Raw genomic sequence first — 24,042 nt, forward strand, 5'->3', positions numbered from 1 at the left:
TACATGAATGAATTCATGCATCACGTATCTTTAGGTTGAAACTGAAACAACTGAAAAATACGTTATATTCAATGGATAGAATGAACTGTAGAAGGTAATCCTCTGTACTCTTGTGTCAGAATAGAATTTTACTATTTTAATAAATGTTTCAAAATCATTGTAAGTCAATGAATGAGACTGCCATTCTAACAGCACACACAATAACTACCTTAAATAAATTACACAATAATCAAAGTCTACAAAAATTCAAACAAACAAAAACAGGCAAAAATGTAAGGTATAAATTATGATGTGGAGGCTTTCCTATGATGTGAAAGATGGGTCCCACTTCCAGACCACATGACTGGAGCCATGGACTCAGACATCCACGGGTTCTTTCTGGGTTGTTACGTCTGATGGGATGAGATTCTCCAGCTGGTGACTCGTCAGGGCGTTTTCCTTATGTCTGCAAAATAACGAAGGATGCCAGTCATGAGCACACCACAGCCATCAGACACAAAAGAACAACGGAAGGCCAATATGTCTCTTGTACTGTATGTGTGCATGTATATAAGGATATATACTGATGGGAATGTGTGTTAAAATGAATTAACTGTAAACAATGATTTACAATTATGGCAGGTGAAGAGCTAAAACTTACTTCTGAGGGTTTTCAATGTCATCAATAGTTTCAGGAAGTGGAACACCTCTTGTCTCAGGCAGCAGTAAGACCAGACCCCCAGCAATAAATGCAATTGTCCCTGTGACAACACAGCACAACCAGGTGGATGTGAGTTGACTGAAAGTGCTTGGAGTAGCCACCACATAATACTAAACTCTCTAAGCTTGCTGAGAGTATCAAAATAACAGGTCACACTTTTCTTGGGTAGTCTGTCCACAGACTCTCTACAGATGCTCAGATTACAACAAACTATCTGTTGACACTGTTGACCGATGCTCAGTAGAGGCGATGCTCAGTAATTGTTCACTGGTAATTTCACATAGGCCTACTAAACTTGAATCTGGTCTTTGTGGACAGATTATCACAGTAAAGTGTTACCAGACAGCATTCACTTCAAACACATATTTTGTTCTGTCACAATTCAGTGACTAGATAATTCAGTGCAAAACTAACCAAATATAATAAGTGGGAGTTCTAGCCAGATAACAGCCAATCTGTAGAGCAGGAATGGAGCCACAATGCCACCGACGTCACACAGTGTAGAGCACACCGACACCCCGAAGTTCCTATAAGAAGAACACAACATACCATTGGACTTCATACAGTGCTGCAGAATACAGTATGTTGAGCTTTACTCAGTGACTATCTGATAGACTGCAAGATACTTCTGGATCAAGAGTATTGACTGAGAATCACCGTGTGCATAGATCCTTGAAGAGTAAATGTAAACATTTGCGTGACAGGGATATAAAGGGACTTCATTGGCTCCCCTTTCATTATTTTGTCTATTTTATGCGCACTGATCTATAGGCCTCCTAAAGTCTCCAGTGGTTTTATTCAAGATTTCTCTGACCTTCTGTCCTCCATGGCTTCTAGATATGATAAACTGTTGATTTTTGGAGACTTTAATATTCACATCTGTTGCCCTAACAAATCGCTGGTCAATGAGTTTATAAGCCTTATTGAATCATTTAACCTAACACAGTCTGTAACTGGCCCAACTCATCAAAAGGGTCACACCTTAGATCTTGTTTTGTCATCTGGTTTTCCTGTCTCTGTTACTGCTACTGTTGATATTGCTGTGTCAGACCCCTTTTTGATTATGTTTGAATCCTCTGGGTCCAGTTTTATCCCAAAGTGATTTAGAGAAAATAATCCATGCTTTTATCACATCTAGGCTAGACTTTTGCAACTTTACTCTGTTTTAACCCAATTCAGCATGGCCAGACTACTGTACAGCTGGTGCAAAATGTGGCTGCACGACTTTTAACAGGTACCAAGAAAAAAGAACACATCACCTCATCCTTGCTCATTTTCATTTGGCTACCTGTTAAATTCAGAATTTACTTTAAAATTTTACTTTTTGTTTTTAAAGCCCTACATGGGTTTGCACCATCTTATATTACTGATCTGCTGACACCATACTCCACATCTTGGTCACTCAGGTCATCATCTCAACAGCTCTTCTCCATTCTTCACACATGCCTTAAGACAAAAGGTGGCAGAGCGTTCTCTGTCATTGCCCCTAGGCTTTGGAACAACCTCCCCCTTCAGATCAAGTCCAGCCCCACTATTGCCATCTTTAAATCATCTTTTTACTCTTGCTTTGACCCCTAGTTAAGACCACCCCCTCTTGTCCTCCTAAGCCCACCCTTTCCCATAATTTCTGCTTCATCATCTAATCTCACTAGCTACTAATTTTATTATTTATTTATTTTTAACTTTCTTTTTTATTACATGTTTTTATTGCCTCACCTCGTTTTACTGCTATGTGTTTCACCCCTTTAGCCTTACTGTTCTTTATTTTATTTTGTTTTGTGTTTACTGCTATGTGTTTTTACTCCTTAGCCTAACTAGGTCTATGTATTAAATAATATTTGATTGTTTGCTAGTCCCCCCTTTTTTATGTATTGATTTATTTTAATTGTGAGGCACTGAGTCTTTGTATATTTGTATATTTGTACTGTAATCTTTTTACTGGGAAGCACCTTGGGTCAACTGCTGTTGTTTGTTAAGTGTGCTATAGAAATAAAAATGACTTGACTTGACTTGACTATCTCCCCTTACCTAACAAAAGTAGGATACAACTCCGTGTTCACAAATACCACCATCTCAAAGGCCATGGTGATACCCAGTCGGCCCACACAAGCCACCACTGTCCTCTCCCAGAACATACCTGTGAGAGCGCCAGGAAGAGAACATAGAACATGAAGAACAGAACATGAAGAACACAGAACATTAAGAACATAGAACATTAAGAACATGCTCTTAGCACAAGCTCAGCCATGGCTGCACCACCAGGCCCCATGCGTGAGCTCACTCTCTGGGATGAAGGCTGTGATGAAACAAGCAGCTCCTGCAACGATGTTGGCCGCGGCGAAGGGAAGCCGTCGGCCAATGCGCTCGATGGTGAAGAGGATCAGGAATGCCGCCGGGAACTCCACCAAGCCGGAAATGAGGAAGTCGATGTAGACATCTCCTCCAAGGATGCCCAGACGCATGATCAGACCTTGGTACACCACAGCACTTGTAAACCTGAAGGGAGGAAGATCAGAGTGACGCAAATGGGCAACTCAAAACACAAATGCATACGGTATGGTTGACTGGTTGGCAGGGATGTAACTCACCAGTTGAAGGAGAGGATGAAGGTGTGTTTTCTCATTTTCGGAGTCCTGACTAAGTCCATGAAGCTGGCTGAGGAAGGTGTCTCTGCAGAATCATCCCTGAGATTCTGTAACAGAATAGCACATGCCATCACCACATTGCGTATGAGATTAAGACTATTTTCTTTTCAATTAAGAAAGTATGTATGGAATATCACTCATTTCACACCTCAATGTTTTTGGAGAGAGTTTTCTTGTTCTCTCTGGCCATTGCCTCTGTTATCTCTACAGCTTTGCTGGATTTGTTCTGAGAGAGCAGCCATCTTGGAGATTCAGGAATAAACCTGGAGAAAGAAGAAATCACCTAAACATCTTTAATGTTCTGTGTGCTATCCAAGGTGTATGAGCTTGCCAACAACTGATCTATGATCAGTCTCCAGCGTGTACTCCAAGAGTGAATACAAGGTTGCCTCACTCTCACGCATTGGCTGCGAGACTCACTCATTTGATTAGCTTCACATGCTCTCTCACACCACACCCCCTGATTTCTCACGGTGAAGTGTCAACCCGGTAGCCCCAATACTGAACTGCTGTGCCCCAGTAAAATCTCAAGTCCAGGTTCAACTAAATTGCTCACGGAGTACTCGTCACACATATATCACACAGCATATCACTGTATCACATTATATCGCATGTCAGTGGAATCTAAGCTTTCAATTCATATTAGTTGCTGTAATAAATGGTTTGTGAGAAAATGAACATTGAGCTTACATGAAATGTAATCATATTTGCATTCTGCACACAGCTCTGCACACCCATTACTCTCGGTGAATTATCAGTACAAACATTTTTGTAAATTGCTTATCCATATATTATTCCACCATCATGGTTCTTATATTACCAGATTCCACACAATCCTACTTACACAGATATTCATATTTTTACTGGCATGCTTCCAAGTGATAGTAATGCAAAAATATGAAAAAAAAAAATAAAGAGATGCAATGATTTTTTCTTGATATAAAGCCTGACATAAAACATGCAAAGATAAGCACAACATACTTTCCCAGATATGGGTAGACCAGACTGTCTTGAAAAAGGAAGATATAGCATGTATAGATGGACATTACAATGACCAAGACAGCTTATCTTAGATTAACTATCTGAACAACACAGGATTCTGTATAATTTCATGGAGTGCTGAAATGTACACTTTTTTTGACCGTGTCTGAACTTTGAAACTCAGCAAATAGCCTATGCTTTGTGGTTGTTAACTTATTGCAGTATCATCATACCTATTCCACCTGTGTGTGCATGGTTAAAATTCTCAAGTGCAAAATAGTTTAGGCTACAGCACAAATATGTCCATCCATAGATATAAAAAATAAGCAAGTCTAACCTCTTACTTGCACCAGATTGATGCATTTAAATGTTAGAATATCCAAAATGGTCACCCTGCGGGTGACCCAGCGGAAGAACGCAGGTTCAGGCTGAGGATGCCTCTTTGCTCTTTGGCCACCAGTCCCCTCTGGTGTAGTAGTCCCCACTGGTAGTAGATCCCTTTGGTACCCCTGACCACTACACTGAGAACCACTGATGTATGGTAAATGGTATATATATATATTTTTTGGGGGCAGTATGGTAAATGGTATATATATATATATATATATATATATATTTTGTTTGGGCTGTACGGTAATGATGCTGAATGAGCTGTGTCCGCAGCAAAAGTTTGGTTGGCCCACCAAATCTCACTCAAAGTTGGCAGCCCTGTGAATAGGCTACAGTGAACTAAAACAGTAAAATTGCCCATTAGCTTGTTACGCAGATGCTTTCCAAGCTATGGTTATACAAGAGAGCAAAAAAGGGAAGGATGCAGTGGCCACAATTACAAGAGAAGTCACTTAAAGTAGAAGTTACCAGTAATAGGACAGGAAGACGATGTAGGGAACTGTGATGACCACTTGTAACCAGCGCCAGTCGGTGATGAAGTAAGCAATGAGGGGGAGGATTAGAATGCCCACACTGAAGAACATCTGGTAAAGAACCCCGACCGTCCTGCGGTACTCCACACCAACCAGCTCTGTGACTAAAGCAGGAAGTGCAGGCAGACAGTCATCTGACAACAATCAACTCATCATCATAATAATCATTATAACAATGAGGCTAACCACAGCTGTTGTTGAAAAGCTGATTGAGATATTCTACAATATCTCATTTTTTTTTATTCCTAATTACTATATAAAGCACAAATCGCATGCATTGTGCTCCAGATTGATTGATAGGGCAGAGGGGTCATTTCTTACTCAGCACATATCCAGCCACCCAGCCTCCTTTCACTCCGAAGCCGTACAGCGTCCGGAACACTAACAGAGACACGTAGTTTGGAGCGACTGCCACTAGAATTCCAGCAATCCCATTCAAGAGGTTGGACATCAAAAAGCTCAATTTCCGGCCAAATCTGATCAAATGGTGGGGGAACAAAATGTTGTCACTCTTTCCTTTAAGAATACAACAGAAAAGTATCCCATACTTTTCTGTTATGATCAGTCTTACCTGTCAGCTAGGTATCCGATGGCAATGCTACCCACCAGAAAGCCCACATTGAGAGTGGCCTGGTACATGTCCACCAGCCAGGCATCCGCACACACCAGGTCAAACTGCAACCAGAAAAGTCACACATCAGTACCCGCCTACAGCAGTACCCCGCCTACACCAGTGGCCTACACCAGTGGCCTACACCAGTACCCCACCTACACCAGTGTTTTTCTACCTTTTTTGTGCCACGGCACACTTTTGACACTTAATGTCCCACAGCACACTAACATCCTGTGTGAAGAAAAAATAAACATACCATAGCCTAAAATTTTAAATAATACACAGATATGGCCTTATTATGGCTTCTATGCAAGACCTGCTCAATAAAACAAGCGCCCTCTATTTAATTTGTAGGTGACTATATCTAATTTAATTGTTGTTATGAACTGGATATGTGATGATTCTGTGAAAACTGGATATGGGGCCCCCGTTGTACAATGCCTGCATACCACAAATAGTGCAATCATACAATCAATGAGAGCATGTTGTTATAAATTCTTTGATGCAACAGTTGCTTTTCTGGACCAGTGAGTGACATTTGGGTCATTTTCTGCGGCACACCTGATGATCATTAAATATGTTGATGTATTGAAACTGATCCATGATCTCTGGTGTGCGATAAATAGGTCCAACACCACAGTATGAGAAACATCTCGATAACATGAATTGTGCACCACCATGCTTTACTGTCTTCACATTTAAATTCAGTGCATGGAGGCCGCAGACAGTTTGTCCAACGACCCACGTGCACTGAATTCAAGCCACGGTACACTGAACACATTGGTTTCAGACTAACAAGATTGACGTTATGGAGTGGCCAGCCCGATCCCCAGACCTTAATCCTATGGAAAACTTGTGGGGTGACATCAAATTGCTGTTTCTGACGCAAAACCCAAAAATGCAGAGGAATTGTGGAATGTAGTTCAATCGTCCTGGGCTGGAATACCTGTTCACAGGTGCCAGTAGTTGGTCGACTCCATGCAACACAGATGTGAAGCAATTCTCAGAAATAATGGTAATGCAACTAGATATTAGTGCAGTGATTCAAAGTAAAATAAAATCTTGAGACATTTTTGAATTTATAGAATAAATGTTTGAGTTTGTAAAGAAAAAAATCAAACATGGCTATTTTTTTGAATGGCCTAACATTCCTTTTTCTTCACTTTCTGTAAAGGTATAACACAAACTTGATCAATTTTGGTCATGTTTTGATTTGAAATGGAATGTGCAGTGTTCCCAATGCATTGATATTATGGAATTAACAGATATTCTAAGGATTTTGAGCTTTATTTTTTTTTTTTAAAACACACTGCTAGTATTCTGCACATAATTGTATACACTGTGCATGTAAGGTCTCACCTCTGTGACGAAGGATCTTCTGCCCTCATAGTCGTACTCCCAGCCGTCCTTGCAGGTGGTGGTTGGCACTGTGCTCAGTTGCTCGTCAGTCAGGTGAGGTGCGGGGTGGTCGCAGGTGAGGCCTGTGGCGTTCCAGTCCAGATCGTACCTCTGGCACTGGCTGCGATCCAGGCCCGACGACTTGTTGACCAGGGGGGCATAGTTGCGTGTGTTGTGCAGGGTCCAGCCACAGCTTTCCCTCTGCTGGCTGACGGCGGGGTCGCGACACCAGTGCTCCGGGGTGAAGCCCTGAAAGACGATGCCCACATAAATGCCAGCCCAGGGTATGGACACCATGCACAGGAGAGCGAAGATCCGCTTCTGGCATCGGCCGAACTTGCCGGCCTCCTCGAGGACGTCGTCGAAAGTGGTCATGGCTGCAGCACGTCGGGGGTCAGAGGCAGTCAGTCGTGTGTCTGGCGAAGGCTGCGGCCAGGGTATATACAGGGCATGATGTGATCAAAAGTCCAGTGAGGAGGATGACCTTGGGCCTCGGCCATGTTGTGATAGACCAGCCAGGCGTTGAGAGCACGTCAGAACTCTTGTGTTACTCTTTAATGGGGCAGCTCTTTCAGATGTCACTGAGGTTATGTAATCTCACGAGCCCTCGCTAGATCTGATGGGCTGCCAATTCAAACAAACTCCTCCAATGCAGTGCTGCACTGGAATTATAATTCAATGCAGGTTTTACCTCATTCATATACAAGTCACTGAGACTAGAGACAGAAGCCACCTACACTACCGGTCAAAAGTTTGGAGTCACACATTTTCATTCCACTCCATTATAGACAGAATACCAGCTGAGATCAGTTGCATTGTTTTTTTTTTAATCAGGGCAGATTACATTATGTGTTTACATAATTGCAAAAGGGTTCTCCAATGTTTCTCAGTTAGCCTTTTAAAATGAGATCAGATTAGATTAAACAGCATGTGCCTTTGCAACATTGGATGAATGGTTGCTGATAATGGCCAATGTAGATATTGCATTAAAGATCAGCCATTTCTTTTTACAACAGTTGAGATGCCTTTTGCAATTATGCAAGCACATCAAGTAATCTGAAGGAAAAAAAAATGCAACTGATCTCAGCTGGTATTCTGTCTATAATGGAGTGGAATGGAAATTTCTAAGTAACTTCAAACTTTTGAGCGGTAGTGTATGTATATTTAAATGTGTGAGACATAGGCTTAAAATTGATAAGCTGTCACAACCATGAATTTCCCCATTTTCATCGTCTGTCTGTATGCATCTTGCAACTATGATAAGCCTTGCTTCTTGAGTCATGGTCTTCCTCGAGGTTTCTGTGAATAATGGTAATTTCCAGGGCTTATCAAGTCTTGGGGAATCAAGATGGCTCTGGGCTCCTGTATATATTATGACTACATGAAACTGAATAAGTCATTTTGCTGCTATGGGCAATTTGAAGGGTGCTGGATGACGCAAGCAAGTGTACGGAGCAGGGAATTCAATCTCACTTCAAATCACTTCAAGTGTTTAATATTGAGATATAGATTATTTTAAAATTATGAAATATGTTGTAATTCATATTAGGATCACTTTAAATGGGATCAGCAGTGACTTAAAAAATGCAGGAAAATGAAAGTTGCGCCAAAGGGTATAAAAGGGGGTTCTATACTCTTCAATATTTCTGTAGGGCCTCCTGATTTCTACAGTTTGAGCCAAGGACAATAGAATACACCAAGCTCCAATACACCAAGCAGAAGGCTAGAATAATGGTCTGAACATCTGTTGTTTTATTACTGATTTAATGCAATGTGTTCACGCAAACAGTTTATAAATACAAAAAGACAGACGAATGCAGGACACCAAACAAAAATAAGCCCAAGAAGTACCAGAGCCTCTCACAAGAGAGAGGAAAAAAACACACCAGTCGGAGGCTCCGGGCCTTCTCATCATGCTTCATGACTAATGGACGTACCGAGCGAGCCGAGGTGCTCTGAAGCATACAGCAGTGACAGACGTTTCACTCCAGAACTACAAGAGAAGAGTCCATGTGGTAGAGGCCACCCTCCACCCCCTCATGTCCAGCCTGCCTGACGACCTGAGAGCTGGCAGACCCAGGAGCTCTGGGGGGGGGGGGGAAGGGGCGTTCGTCCACCATAAAGTGCCGTCAGCTAATAAACCTCCTGACTAACACAACCACAGTCAGGCAGGGAGTCTCTTCTCCTTCGCAGTTAGCCAAAAGCTGCTCATACGGTGCAGCAGATGGAAGTCCACTGACATTCATTTGGGGGGGTAGCTCATGCCTTTCCATTCACCCTCTTGGACCCCAATTCATACTGAAATCGTTAAGGTCTTTGACAAATATAGCAAATATACTGATATTCTAATGCTTTCAATCTTTTCTGTTGCTTTTGGCAAATAAAGGACAGATGTTTACGTTACGTTACTGGTCTTGGAATAGGAAGAAAAGTGACTCAACACAAAGATCACTTCCCATTAGAATGTACAATCCCAAATGAAACACTGTTGGAGTGATTGAGCAGACAGCCACATAAAAAAAAAAACAATATCAAGAATCATAAACATAATGTACCAGTAGCTAAAAATCCCAACTTTAGGTGGCAAAATGTTGTGCCATTAAGTGCCATTATAATGAGGCACAGTTGGTTAGTTGAGACCTTTCAATTACTTTGCCAGAACAAGCTCATTTCACTCTTTCACATATTTTTTTCACAATCTTATAAACATGTAGGTGAAAAAGCTCAACTTAGTCCTGCCCACTGTGATATCAAACTTCAATAGCCTAATTGCATGTGCCCGCTTGTGTTCTAACTTGCTTAACTCAGTATAAATATAAATGTATAAAATAAAAGAACACAACAATTATTGAATAACGATTTCCATCACACTGTGATTGTAAGCAAATTCAAAACAACTAAAAAAACAAAGTCTATGGCAACCCAAGGCTCTGGTATCCTGCCACATTAAAGGAGAATGCATTGGCTACCATGGCACTGAAGCGCTCCATGTGGATACTGCTGTTCTGGCTTTCTCATGCTTTTTTGGCATCAAAGGTGGAGCTGAAGCACAGGGCCAAATCCCTTTCTTCAGGAACATTTCATGGTGAAGAAACTCCCAACATGCTAGATGGATGACGCGGAAATAGTTAAGTTCTGTGCTATGGACAATGGGGTACAAATGCAAAACGAGAGTCACACGGCGGCAGTATGATAAATAGGAGTCTGTGGTCACTCCGCAGGACCAAAATGGAGTACCAAAGTGACGCCCGATATGCAAAATACACTGCTACACAGCATCGGATCCAATCCATACACTGAAACATTTCCATTAGCGTCATCATCTGTACAAACTGGAGGCCCATGCTCTATCTATAGACCTGACAAAGAGAGTTTGTGCTGTAGGAAAATTCCAGTTGCAAAAAAAAAACCAAACAGAAAAAAAACAACAAAAAACATAAATTACCATAAAGTTGAAAACTAAAACCAAGAGGGGACTAGAAGGATATACGTGACCAAATTAAACAAACAATAACATTCTGTCCATTGATGTTCATTTTCAAGCATTATAAACAATTATCATTACAATTTGATGAAAGCAATTTTCATCAGGAAGGCATCATTTCTTAAAGGACGAAAGCAATATAAAATGTAGCCACTGCTTGAAGCAGTGAAGAGAGAAATACAGTTCCCTTTGAGAGGAAAAAAACAAACAAAACAAAATAGCAAGGGGAATCATAAACCTCTCTGTAGATGCATGTATATATTCTCTTTCTTCTGAATGTGTGTGTGCGCACGTGTGTGTGTGTGTATCATTGTGTGTGTTTGTTGGCGTGTGTGTGTGTGTGTGTGTGTGTGTCATTGTGTGTGTTTGTTGGCGTGTGTGTGTGTGTGTGTGTGTGTTTGTTGGCGTGTGTGTGTGTGTGTGTGTGTATATCATTGTGTGTGTTTGTTGGCGTGTGTGTGTGTGGAGACATTCGGTGCGGAGGGACAGCCCCTCACACTTTGAGCAGGTCCTCATCGCTGTCGTCCGTGGTGGGCTCCGGCTGGCTCCGGTGCGGCCGGTGCTGCGGTCGGCCTCGGCGCCGCTCCTGCTCCTCCAGGAGGCCCACCAGGTCCTCGTCGCTCTCCGCCCGGAGCAGGGCGGGCAGTGGGCGGGCGCGGGGCTTGGCGCGGGGCTTGGCGCGGGCAGCGGCCGCCTGGATGTGCACGCCCGGCACAGTCAGCACCTCGTCCTCGCTGTCGGCCTCGTCCAGCGGCAGCGCGTGCCAAGCCTCGGCGCTCACCGGCTTGGTGGTGATGTGGCCGTTCTCGTGGCGGCCCTCCTTGCCCGGCGACTCCAGCTCCTCCATCAGCCACTCCATCTCGTCCTCCTCGCCGTTCTCCTCCGTGTTCACCTGACCAGGCCGCACCAGGGAGACGAGAGAGAGAGAGAGAGAGGGGGAGAGAGAGAGAGAGAGAGAGAGAGAGAGAGAGAGAGAGAGAGAGAGAGAGAGAGAGAGAGAGAGAGAGAGAGAGAGAACAATGTGAGTGTGTTTGGAACAGGAACAGGCCATTAGAGTTTGGAATGGACACTTTGCTTGTCCGGTCATGAGGCAATAATGGAAGTGTGTATGAAGTGCGAGTACCTTTGAGTACTTGTAGGCCACTGGGTTTCCTCTCTTGCAGCAGCCAGTGACTTTCTTAATCACAAGATCCCTGCAGACACACAGACCACAAGAGAATTGCAGCAAGCAAGCGAGCATTTCACCACCCAGATAACCATCACACACAACATGTGCGTGCACTGGAAAGGTACTGTACATGCCCACAGCCTCTGTGACCAAGTCTCCCTTCAAGATCAATATCTGTGTTTCCGTGTGTGTGTGTGTGTGTGTGTGTGGGGGGGGGGGGGGGGGGGGGGGGGGGGAGGGAGGGGTTGGAACATACTGCATACTGTTCAGTTAATACCATATTACAAATAAGGCTATATTCAAAACACACTGCACTATTAATGGCATGTTCCAAATGAGGTGTGTGTGTGTGTGTGTGTGTTAGTGTTAGTGATTTTGCATTTGCCATGCAATACCTTGATACGAACACCATTCAAATTGAAAACATTCACCACCTTCCACCATTTCCTACAAGCTAGGAACTGATGATAATCAGAAATTCCGACACATTCATTTGGAGATAGGGATGTAACGATTACCGGTATAATGGTAAACCGCGATAAAAATGTTGACGATAACAATTACCGTTTTCATTTAAAATATCATAATTATCACGGTTGATTACCGCGGTGTGGAAACCGTGTGTTTAATCCTTCCCAGCTTCATCCAAGCCTGCTTTTAACATAACGTAGGCCTGGTACAATGGAACAAAACTGGTACCCTACTGATTCTGTTATCTACTTAATGGATTTAACTGTGGCACAAAGTCAATTAAACATTACCAAGGAAAAAGTGAATGGGACAACACACAATGCCACAGTAACGCTACGCTATCTCCAGTAGCAATAAGCCACCTTAAAATGCACCAGAATAAAAGAATCTACTCAGTAACAATTTTTTACCCTCCCTCTGAAAACGGGTTTCAGCGTCCCTGGTTAAATGTTGCACTTTTGATAAGGTTTTGCATATATTTTAGGGCTGTAACGATTTACGATTCGAAACCGAAATCGCAACATTCATATCCACGATACTGTGTCGCGGTGTGAAAAGGCAGAATCGCGACACACCCTTTCTAGTGTTTCACGCAGTGCTTTGCAGCTTATGCGGCCGCAAAAGCAACCCACAACTCCCGCTTTACTTATCGGTAGCCTACGTTGTCCAAAAACAAACAAATAAATAAAAAATTATTTCATACCTCACCTTGCTTTCATTGTAGACTATGTGTGCAACTTTACCAAACAGTAGAAGTAAACCCCCTCTCCTTGCCCCGCTCTCTCTCGCGCTCCCTCCCTCTCAGTCTCCCTCCCTCTCAGTCTCCCTCCCTCTCCTGCTCAATGAACACGCGCGACTTAAATAAAACATTCACAATCGTGAAAGCAAGGACGCATAGACGACTAGCTAAATTACTATTAAATCCATTAGCATGCTGCACATATTTGTTTAAAACTCTTGCATTGAAGTTGACTGATCATCTCAATACCAACGTTTCCCAAAAGGGCCTGTCCCAAGGAGAACAAGTATTACCTTGAAACTTACAGTTTTTTCTGAATGCTTAAACACATTTTTTGTAACTATGGCTTTTTTTGCAAAACTCTACACACAAATGGCAAAACCACTCACTGAGTTCGCAGAACTAAAAGCACAAACACTGCTTTGCACTCAGTTTGCAATTTTGTAACACACACTTTGCACAACTGTAGGCACAATGGCTATTATTTGCACTATTTTGCCAACTCTCTGGCACACTTTCTCATGTGAAAACTGTTTTAGATAATTAGTTCACTTTGCAATCAGCCTAAGCACTATAAATAAGCCACAGGTAATGTACAATGGGTACAATGGAGTGAGCAGGAAGAGTGAGAAGAGAAAGAAATAGCCCTTTTACAGACAAAAAAACAGTCTACATGTGGGGATATTGTCATGTCAGGCCTGGATACGTCATTCCAGAATATATTTTTCCCGGTGCCTTGGACTAGGACATTGCATGTGTTGTAGACAGAATTTTGAGAGAGACCACCCGATGTAGACTGATTTGTTTTGTCTCAGTGAAATGCTATTTTGTGTTTTGACTTGGAAAAACACACTTGTGTTTGTTTTGATGTGTGTAAATAAACACTAATACTTGAAGTTTGGATCCCTGTATGTTTACAGAACTATGACAAAAGTATGACCTCAAACTGACATAGTCTACCTTGTGCACAGAGAAAGCAAAAGCCAGATGTGTTTTTTATTCATACCATCAGTGTGTTGTTGGCACATTGTGTGCTTACTATTGTGATGGCTTGTGTTTACTGTTAGATACGAAAACACCCTTTTTACGAAGGTGTGAAGAGTTAAGCAAGGTGTGTTAGCTTTTGCAAGAGAACTACAATGTTTTGCTGATTGGGTGAGAGGTTTTGCCATTTGTGTGTAGAGTTTAGCAAAAAAAGCCATAGTTACAAAAAATGTGCTTAAGCAATCAGAAAAAAATGTAAACACACATGGGGAAACTGAACAGTCCAATCAGTAGACTATGATAGGCTAAGCTATATGCTACTTTGTTTACAATATTTCCAGGCTTCAACCAGACAGCTGAATTAAAGAGGTAGAGTTGTAATAAAAAATAGTAGGCCTAGGCTATAGGCTAATCTGCATAAAGTGTGCTGTCATAAATATCAGTCATTCAGAAAAAATATTTTTATATCAGGATATAAAATAAAAGATATATTATATTGTAATCCTCTGGTGTTCTAAGGGAGGCTATTAAAATGTTATTTAATAAAATGCCCCGCCCCCAAAAAAAAAAAAAAAAAAAAAGAAAAATCGAGATTCATATCGAACCGTGGGTCAAAAATCGTGATACAAACCGAATCGTGAGGTTGGTGTATCGTTACAGCCCTAATATATTTTGTAATATAGTAAATGCTGTCACACTTTTTGAAACTATTTCAGCTTGTGTAGGCCTATTCGTGCTTTCTGAACATATTGAACACACTTATGAACATATTGAATACCACGATAATACCGAAAACCGTGATAATTTTGGTCACTATAACCGTGAGGTTAAATTTTCATACCGTTACATCCCTATTTGGAGATAAATGTATACGTGTGTGTACCTCCTCTCTCGCTTATGCAGAAGCAGGACGAGTAGACACACGGTCAGTCCGATGAGTAACAAGCTGAGAACTGCCCCCAGAGCTCGGCTCCTGCTGGACAAACCATCGGCCTCCGAGTCTGTCCCCGTGCCATCGATGACTTTGTCTTTAGAGCTGTTGAAAGCACAGTAAACACTTCAACACCCTCACCCTACACATACATTATATTATACACATTATACACATGCTGTTCCTGGGCAGATATCAATGAGCATAACATTTATTATAAACTGGGCTGCCTCCGACTAGATGTTGGCACAAGGACAAGTTCTCTCCATCTGTGGCGGCAGCTTCACATGATCTGTTGCTGCAGAATGACCAAATGTGATTTGGGAGGAGATGTGAGTGTTCGAGATTGATCATATGGAGCACATGAAATGCACTTTCTTTTGACACCTGAACCAGAATCTCCCTTCTCTTTCTAGGTAGGCCTACGTGAACACCACCATCTATGCTGGCACACACATAACTGTTCACTAGAGTAGAGTGCAGAGGGCCACTCACAAAAGGTCACACATTCTGGAGGTGTGCCACACAAACAGGTACTGGCACAGGTCCGTCTCCAGCAGGAACTCTGGGATGCCCTCGCCGGCCTCAGGGTTGCAGTGGAACAGGATAGCCGACGAGGCCGTGTGATTCTTGTCCCGTCCACACTTTGACACGGACGGCACCAACACGTCCAGGTTCCCTCCTGCGGGAGGAGAAGGACAAAACCACTTCATTATGCCATGTCCGATGGAGTCATTACAAGATCCCCAAGATTAGGGAGGTCCATCTTTGATTGCTATTTAGCAGAATAAGATGGTTCCATGTGAGAGTGGGCTCACCTTTGATGTAGTACTTGGCCTTGCTGGAGGAGCCAATCTTACGGTGCCAATTACCGTTCATCTTCACCTGGCAGATGTAGGCCCCCATGCAGTTGGTGACAGAGCTGTTGGTGATGCCGGAGAGCTGGATGTCGTAGACGTAGCGGTCTCCATTGGATCTGATGTCCCCTGTGGCCTGGTGCAATCTGAGGACCAATAGACAAGTCATTCTAGGACAGTCTCATAAACCCATGTAAGTCACGTCTAAAAGGAATCACTTGTTCTAATGCTACAGGTCAGCCTTGGATGGACATTTGCAATGCACATCACAGTAATATGTAACTATATTGAGCTTCGATGTGCAAGACCAAGACTGGGTAGATATGTGACCAGGATTTTAATTTCATAACGTGTGTGTGTGTGTGTGTGTGTGTGTGTGTGTGTGTGTGTGTTACCTGGTGTACAGGTCCCCGAGGTTAATTCGGGCTCCGGTGTCCGGGAGGGTGATGGTGCCATTGACCATTTCCACCTCCTGCTGCTCAACAGCACAGGCTGCTCGTGTCTCCCACTCCAACCAGAACTCACACGCGACAGGATCCTCTCTGTGCGCACACACACACACGCACACAACGATAAACAAGATCCAAATACTCTGGGAAGAGCCATTTACAAGGTGACAGGTCATGGCTTACAGTGGGCATCGCTTTCAAATGGCCACTTCAGTCGCGCATTACGAGGCGTGAAGCTGCGTGAAGCTTTAGTACCACTTTCAGCCACTGTGCGTCGCTCTGCCTGCCGCCCCTTCTGAAAAAGCTCGATTTAGGCTACTTGGGTATGGCTTAAGGCTTGACAACACGGTGGTAACGGAAATCGAAATTTGCTGTCTACATTATTGTCAGTGTTGGGTTAACGCAACTACGCAAATCAAAACAGTGGTGTGATAATTGAGCCAGTAGAGAAATAACTGTTCAGAATTGGGTAGGCTTCTGCGACGTTTTTAACAGGCTACGCTATAGAGGCTTAGACAACTATGACCCACGTTTTGGTTTCGTAAATTAATTTGCCCTACTTCTTGACTGCAATGTAGTCAATTGACTGCTTGACATGTCATTTTTATTTTTCTGTACAATAAACAAATACATCTGCTTTATGCCGCAGAATTACATTCATATTTGGAACTTACATAGTCCAATGCATCGTTACACTATGTTAGTGTTTCCCAAAACCATAGTAGCAACGAACGTTCGCAACCACTATCGTAAAGTTGTGTAGTTACAACTACACCTCTCGACCTGTGGTAGAATGCTAGTAAAGCATAGTTCCAGGGATCTTCATGTCAAAGACGTCACTGACGCCAGTTATTTGTTTGCAAATTAATCATTATAAATATATTTAGGTTTCTAATTGATATTTACACTTCTAACCACCATACATCCATATTTTAAAATGCCCAAGGCAGAAAATACATAAATTAAAAGTCAATTTGCAGCCATGTGCACGTAAGTAAAAGTCACACACCTGCAGATAATAATAAGGTGGTGCGCACTTTTTGACGGGTCAGCTGAGAATATGTAGCCTTTGAGGGGGGGGTCCTTGTTAGTTTACGCAAACCAAGCCAAGAAGGCTGATTCTGATTTTGATAATATGATCTGCACAAAAGATAAACTTAGGTAAACATCGATGTCAATATTGTTGTCAAAATCTTAACCCAGATTCGAACTCTTGGACAGGGGACTGGTAACTGCTGTGCAACGGCGGCTGTCATCCGCCTGCCTTAACGATGCATCCTGTTAGTAAAAAGCTAACCTCCGTAGTTGTACGGGAAACGCACCCCAGATCAGCTTGTAGGCCGTTAGCAATCTGTTTATTTTATTTTATGAAGCCTACACAGTAGATCACTTGCCACATTCTCACTTTCAATAGACAGATGCAATAGCCATTGGTCAAGTATTGAGTATAAAGCAATTAAGATAGTACCCTATACAATAGTACTTCATACTATCATAAAAATTTGTTAAAACGAATAGCATTTTGCATCTTGACAAAACACTGGATTAAATATCGTAGGCACAGGAGAAAACTTGTACATCCATTGGCCCGTGGGGAGATCACATGCCAGTTCCCTCTCCCTTCAGTGACTCGTTCGGCTGTGAGCTTGTTTCGCAAAAAAAACAAAAAACTATTGCAGATATCAATGCGTCTTTGTTCATGGGTTTGGCCTCACAGCAGAGGCTTAGACAACTATGACCCACGTTTTAGTTTCGTAATTTGCCCTACTTATTGACTGCAATGTAGTCAATTGACTGCTTGACAGGTTATTTTTATTTTTCTGTACAATAAACAAATACATCTGCTTTATGCCGCAGAATTACGCACTTGGCCAGCCTATAGAACGGGCACATTTTGGAGAGAATAGAGAATGTACGCACGCAAGAATCTGTAGGCTATTTGTGGCTGGTTACCAGCAAACAATGTTTAATGCATTAACTCAAGACGTCAAACATTTTCTAAACAATACAAACAGAAAGGATGCAGCAGGCAGCAAATGTAGAAGAGTAATTTCCAGTGGAAGAACAAAATGCTGAATGAAGCCCAAAGATATGAAGGCATATCTGGCAAGTTGTTATTTTTTGAAGACGTAAATGGTTGGGCTATAGGCCTAGTTTGCAAGAAGGAGACATAAAGCTTGAGCATGCCACACTATCCACAGCTGTGGTAGCGGGGGGTAGGAGGATTACTGTAGGAGGATTTATATAAAATTCTTCAACAGAAGGCCTGCCTCGAATGCAGGCTTGCCCAAAAAAAGGCCTGTGGTTTGCGCAGCCTACAGTAAGTAGGTCTTAGTGAGTTAGGAGTCCTCTAGACTTCTTTTCAGCTGTCTCAGAGGTGGAAAGTTGCGTTCGTTGGGGGCAGGTCCGGATTAACAATTCATAGACCCTTGGGAACAAATGTCTGATTTGGACGTAACAGGAAGGCATTTGGCTGAGCAACGGAGGTTAATATGCTCTATATTTTGTCCAAATGATGTCTGTCTATCATCGTTGCACTCGGAGAAAACCAGAATGTTTAATTTGTCCTGCGTTTCTTCTACGGCTGCAAACGGGATTCACTCGCCGTTAACCAAATATTTCTTTATTAGGGCAGGGCAGGCATATTTCTGGCTATTAAATTAATTCTAAACCAGTCTGCTAAAGTCTGTAGTGAAGTCTGTGTAGGGTTTTCCAGCTCCATTTCTTTTTACGAGACACCCTGTTCACTTGAGACCTCTGCCGGTTGTTGCAGCGTCGTTGCAGCGTCACTGGAAAAATACAAATTAAAGTTGCGTGATGCCGCGTGATCCCGCGCGCGGACCGCGAGGGAAGCTGGCCAAGTCAAAGCACTGCCCACTGTACATACTGTTACTGGTCCATAAACAAAACATCTTCGTCCCGGTCATATTTGCATGCTCCCTATGATAGCTGAGACAGAGCAGAATTTTGCAAATCTTTTTGCCTTCTATTTTTGCAAACCCCTGCACATTCTTATGGACGTGGCCTAGACTTCCAAATACCAGAGTTATTTATTTCAATGTGATGCCCAGTCTTTAGTGTGCCTTATAATATGCATTTGACATGAGGAAACCATATGCATTTGACATGAGGAAACCAGATTGTGCAGTGACACTTGGGGAGACTTACCTCTGGAGTTTCGGATGGCCAGTTATGGTGCTACATGTCAACTGAATTATAGTTTTGGCACGAAGGTCACTCCCACACACGGCATCTCCCATTGTGTAGTTAACCAGAATCTTCCCCTCTAGTATTGTGAAGAGAGAGAGTACTGCTTTATATTTTACACATTACAGTTTTGGAGTGACAGTAATACAACAATTCTACAAAGCCACAGAACCCTTATTTCTCACGCTTAAACCCTTTAATGTTCAAAGCTCTCCCATGGTTCAGACTACTGTATGATGAAAGAATTGCAAATAGGTCCCCAAGGTCATGGTTAGACATGGGAAGGTGAAATGATGAGATGAAGGATCTCAGCGAGACCTGATCCTGCACTCACCGCGGTACTCCAGGGTCTGGGTATGGACTAGGCCCAGGGTCTGGGTCCGGCCTTTGTTCTTGCGACACACAGTGGCCCCCTCTGGACAGTCAGTGAGCCCCCCGTGGATGCTTTGACACAGATTAATGTAATACCTGCAGAAGACACCAGAGATGGAACATGGGGGGCATTTTCCACTCGCCATGACAACAGGAGTGAGGGAGAAACAATAGGCAACAGAAACACATGCAAAGAAGGACAGTAAACCGTGTGCATGTATATGCATATATACTGTATATAGTACACACACACACACGTTACAATCAGAGAGAAAGGGGGACTCACTGGTCAGTGCCGCTGCTGAACTTCCAGGGCTCGGTGAGGGAGGAGAGTGAGCGCAGGTCGTAGGTCTTGTGGAGGCTCACCAGCTGGCACTCCATCTTCTTGGGGGTGCAGACGGCGCTGGTGATCCACCGAAAGGTGCTGGAGCAGCCCTTCGTCTCGCTCAGAAGCTGCGGGCTGCCCAGCCCCGCCGTCCGGTTGCACGTGAACAAGATAGTGGACTGACGCTTCATGCTCTCTGCTAACGAAACAAGTACAGCGCCATGCCGTCCATCAGAGAGTGTAACAAAGGGCTTTGGACTAGTTGCCCATACAGGTTATGATAAAGCTCATGAAACACCATTTGAATTGTTGAATTTCCTCTAGGGATCAATAAAGTATCTATCTATCTATCTATTTGCCGCTGTGTGTGTCTGCTCTCAACCCCTTATGTGTTTTAATAGTCATTGCCTGTGGAAATGTGGAAGTCTAGGCATGTTTGATAACGTTTAGGTAGTAGTGCTTCATTGAATCCATTTAACTGAGCCGTTTTCCATTGCTTTGCCTGATGTGTGAGCAGGTCTCACCTGTAGCGCAGTTACCCCATTGGTGGTCCTTGTTCCAGTCACTGGTGATGGGGCACCATAGCCGCTGTTCAGTCATGCCTTCAGTGGTGCATTCTGTTAAGGTCTTCTTCAGGTATTGTGAGGGGAAAACGCACATATCCCCCTTGTCTGTTACTGTAGAGGAAAACACAGTCACTTCACATAAGTCAGCAAAACTTGTTGCATGTTTAGTCAGGTCCTGGGAATGGTGCAAAAACACACTGTGAACAGACCGGAGGGCAGAGTTACAGTGAGGGTCACAGTGGGAAATGCCTGACCTGGAGGACACGGATCCCCGCCTGCGTAGGTCATGATGACGGTCTGGTCCTGGCGCTTGTAGTCCAGACTCATGGCTTTGCTGTGGCCGAAAGAGACGCCCGAGGCCCCGTCCATCTGACACACGGCGCTGTTGTTACAGGCCGAGTCGGGGATGGAATCACACACGTTTATCTTGTAGGAGCTGGAGGGCACCTGGAGGACAGCAGGAATCCACTGTGATTTTGGAATCATGTGGAATACGCCTATTGGGAGTTGTGTGTGTGTGTGTGCGTGCATTTGTGTGTGTGTGTATGTGCGTTTGGGGGGGGGGTGTAAGAACACATACCTGCACAAGCCCTGACAGAGAGGTCAGGTTGAAGGTATACTGCAGCTGGGAGACATGGAGAGAGCAGCCACTGGTGGTCAAGATCTCTGGGCAGACAACAGGAGTGGCCCACTCAAACACGTACAGACACTGCTGCTGTCGGATCATCTGAGGAGTACCCTGACAGACACACACACCCATACACACACATTTATCACTCTGACTGAATAGTGCCATGAATATACACCTTTCCATACTGCAGAGTCTCAGGTGTGCATCTTACCAGATCAGTGCCTGTCTGGCAGCTGAAGATGACTTTGGACGTGTAGTTCAGGGAGGCGTTCTGGCTGCAGGGGGTGGTGCTCTGGAAGACCATCTCCACGTTGCCCGTGTTGCTGTTGTACTCTGGAGTGGATTGGGATGTGATTCGCCCAATATCCTAACCAGGACAAATACAGGACAGGTGTAAACACACTGGTCAAACTTTGACATTTGACACATGCTACTGATAGTCACAAATGCAAACTCAACCTTAGGGCTGAAACGATTCATCGAGTTACTCAATTAACTCGATTACAAAAATTACTTGAGGCAAAAACCCTGCCTCGAAGCCTCGTTAAATTCCTATGACTCGCACTATACACGCAGGGATTTGATTGTACCACACGGACCATTGTTCAGGAAGCACACCACTAGCGCGTGAATCGTGATACATTCTGAATTTAGCTGGCACGATGGCTGAGACAAGATGTCCATAAATGGCAGAGAATGTCTAAAGTTTTCAAGTAAAGTTTTGGGATCTTTACATACTCAAAAAGGAAAAGAACACAAGCATCTGAACCGAAAACATCCACTCCATGCTGTTTCACCAAGCGTCAATAAAGTAGGCTTTATGTATAGCCTATCTGCGTAGCCTATAGCCTACAATGATGTTGGCTGATTTATATCACATACTGTATTTGTAGCGATGTCGTGATATACCGGTAATGTTTAGCTTTGATGTTTTTAAGTAGTAAGCTTAAGAACCCCTTCTTATACACGCATGCACCCTCATCTTCCCTCACGTACCGCACGCGTGCGCACACACACACACACTGTGATATCATGAGAGGCTACACGGCTCTCAGCGGGACAGTTCAGCAGTGCAAGGACACAAGGTTATAATACAACGAAGGTTTTTAATAAAGTTATTGGGAATTAACAAAAAGGTATGCCAAGTTCAAGATAAGGTTGATCTTTCAACATTCAAAACTTAATGTCTCTTCAAACGTGAAATCATAGTCCCATTCCCTCAGGAAAATATCTTCTTGGAAACCGGTCTTCAGCCTTACTTTAGTCAGCGCCGCAGCCCGTGGCCAATCCAGCGGTAAGTATTCCAGTCTTCAGGTAAGTATTCCAGTCTTCAAGTACTTCACGTGGAAAGTGCTACTTCGACGGTCTGTAGCTTCTCTGAGAGCACAACTTGGAGCTTGTCTCCCAAACCCCACTCTGACACCAACTGTGTCTCTGCGCCTTAAAAAGCCCTTCGGCTCATCAGGCCCTGATCGGTCTCATGTGTGTTGGGATCTCGTGTGTTGAGGGGTGGAGTTTCCAACTCCACCAGCAGATGGAGCCAAAGCTGTCCGTGACTGCAGCCATCTCAGGGGAATGTAGCGCCCCTCCAGGACGCAGCCTCTCGTGACATCACACATCCCCCCCCTCGAGACCGACGTCCTCGTCGGGGTGAAGGAGGCGAAGAAGGCGTCGCGCCGGGAGAGGGCATCCGCATTGCCGTGGCGCTTGCCAGCCCTGTGAACAACAGAAAAGTGAAACACTTGGAAGCTCAAAAAACATCTGGTATCCCTACTGTTAGTCTCCCGGTTCCTGGCCATCCACTGTAGAGGGGCATGATCAGACACCACCGTAAACCGTCGTCCCAGGAGGTAGAACCGCAGGGATTCCAGGGCCCAGGTTACAGCGAGGCATTCCTTTTCCAGTGGAATAGTTCTTCTCCCTTGGAAGTAGCTTCCGGCTGAGGTAGAGAACGGGATGTTCCTCACCATCATGTGCCTGGGTGAGTACAGCACCCAGACCCACCTCCGAAGCATCCGCCTGGACAATGAAGTCCTTCTTGAAGTCCGGCGCCACCAGGATCGGACTGGAACACAGGACTTGCTTCAGGTCGACGAAGGCTGCCTCCGCCTCGGGATTCCACCTCACCATTTGTTAGTGGCGTTTGGTTGTCAGCTCTGTTAGAGGTGCAGCAATGGTAGCAAAATCCGTAATAAACCGTCTGTAGTAGCCGGCTAGGCCCAAAAACGACCTCACCTGTTTTTTGGTGATGGGCCGTGGCCAGTCCTGTATGGCCCGCAACTTGGCTTCCTGAGGCTTGACCAACCCCCGCCCAATGGTGTACCCCAGGTAGTTCGTCTCGCTGAAGGCCAGCCTACACTTCTTTGGGTTTGCCGTGAGCCCTGCTTCCCCGAGTGAATCAATCACAGCCTGTACTCGGGGTAAGTGGCTGGCACAATCAGGACTTTGTATGACCACATCGTCCAAATATGCTGCTGCGTACCTCTTGTGGGGTGCGAGGACGCGATCAGTCAAGCGCTGGAACGTGGCAGGCGCTCCGTGGAGACCAAACGGGAGCCGGGTATACTGGTAGAGCCCCCCTGGTGTGGCAAAGGCCGT

The 24,042-nt window shown here is 44.1% G+C and overlaps 2 protein-coding genes across 4 annotated transcripts in view; both read right to left on the reverse strand.

Moving 5' to 3' along the window:
- Positions 1-148: 148 nt before the first annotated feature.
- On the reverse strand, positions 149-7,635 carry slc22a2 (solute carrier family 22 member 2). The gene is made up of 11 exons (XM_076272172.1): positions 7,222-7,635; positions 5,821-5,924; positions 5,571-5,725; positions 5,185-5,353; positions 3,494-3,608; positions 3,289-3,392; positions 2,982-3,196; positions 2,729-2,837; positions 1,115-1,227; positions 641-740; positions 149-445 (listed from the first exon to the last, which is right to left on the reverse strand). Exons 1-11 carry the CDS (start codon positions 7,633-7,635, stop codon positions 358-360), a joined length of 1,686 nt encoding a protein of 561 aa, XP_076128287.1. The 3' UTR covers positions 149-357.
- A 1,354-nt stretch (positions 7,636-8,989) lies between these two features.
- Positions 8,990-24,042, reverse strand: part of igf2r (insulin-like growth factor 2 receptor) — a 56,040-nt gene continuing 40,987 nt past the window's right edge. The window contains exons 36-48 of one of the 3 annotated variants that reach the window (XM_076272560.1): positions 21,656-21,811; positions 21,394-21,552; positions 21,068-21,260; positions 20,772-20,924; positions 20,209-20,443; positions 19,885-20,018; positions 19,512-19,629; positions 16,290-16,436; positions 15,856-16,040; positions 15,533-15,719; positions 14,990-15,142; positions 11,868-11,937; positions 8,990-11,636 (exon numbers count right to left, since the gene is read on the reverse strand). In XM_076272560.1, the coding sequence (XP_076128675.1) occupies positions 11,238-11,636; positions 11,868-11,937; positions 14,990-15,142; positions 15,533-15,719; positions 15,856-16,040; positions 16,290-16,436; positions 19,512-19,629; positions 19,885-20,018; positions 20,209-20,443; positions 20,772-20,924; positions 21,068-21,260; positions 21,394-21,552; positions 21,656-21,811 (2,289 nt within the window). In that variant the 3' untranslated portion in view covers positions 8,990-11,237. Of the gene's footprint in view, positions 11,637-11,867; positions 11,938-14,989; positions 15,143-15,532; positions 15,720-15,855; positions 16,041-16,285; positions 16,437-19,511; positions 19,630-19,884; positions 20,019-20,208; positions 20,447-20,771; positions 20,925-21,067; positions 21,261-21,393; positions 21,553-21,655; positions 21,812-24,042 lie in introns of those variants that run through there. The other 2 variants (XM_076272558.1, XM_076272561.1) reach the window with 2 other exon arrangements.

The sequence above is a fragment of the Alosa pseudoharengus genome, unplaced genomic scaffold (genome assembly GCF_046254945.1).
Source record: "Alosa pseudoharengus isolate Yale_2024_CS ecotype anadromous, Long Island Sound unplaced genomic scaffold, YU_APseudo_1.1 YU_APseudo_1.1_scf_7, whole genome shotgun sequence".
NCBI classification, from domain to species: Eukaryota; Metazoa; Chordata; class Actinopteri; order Clupeiformes; family Clupeidae; genus Alosa; species Alosa pseudoharengus.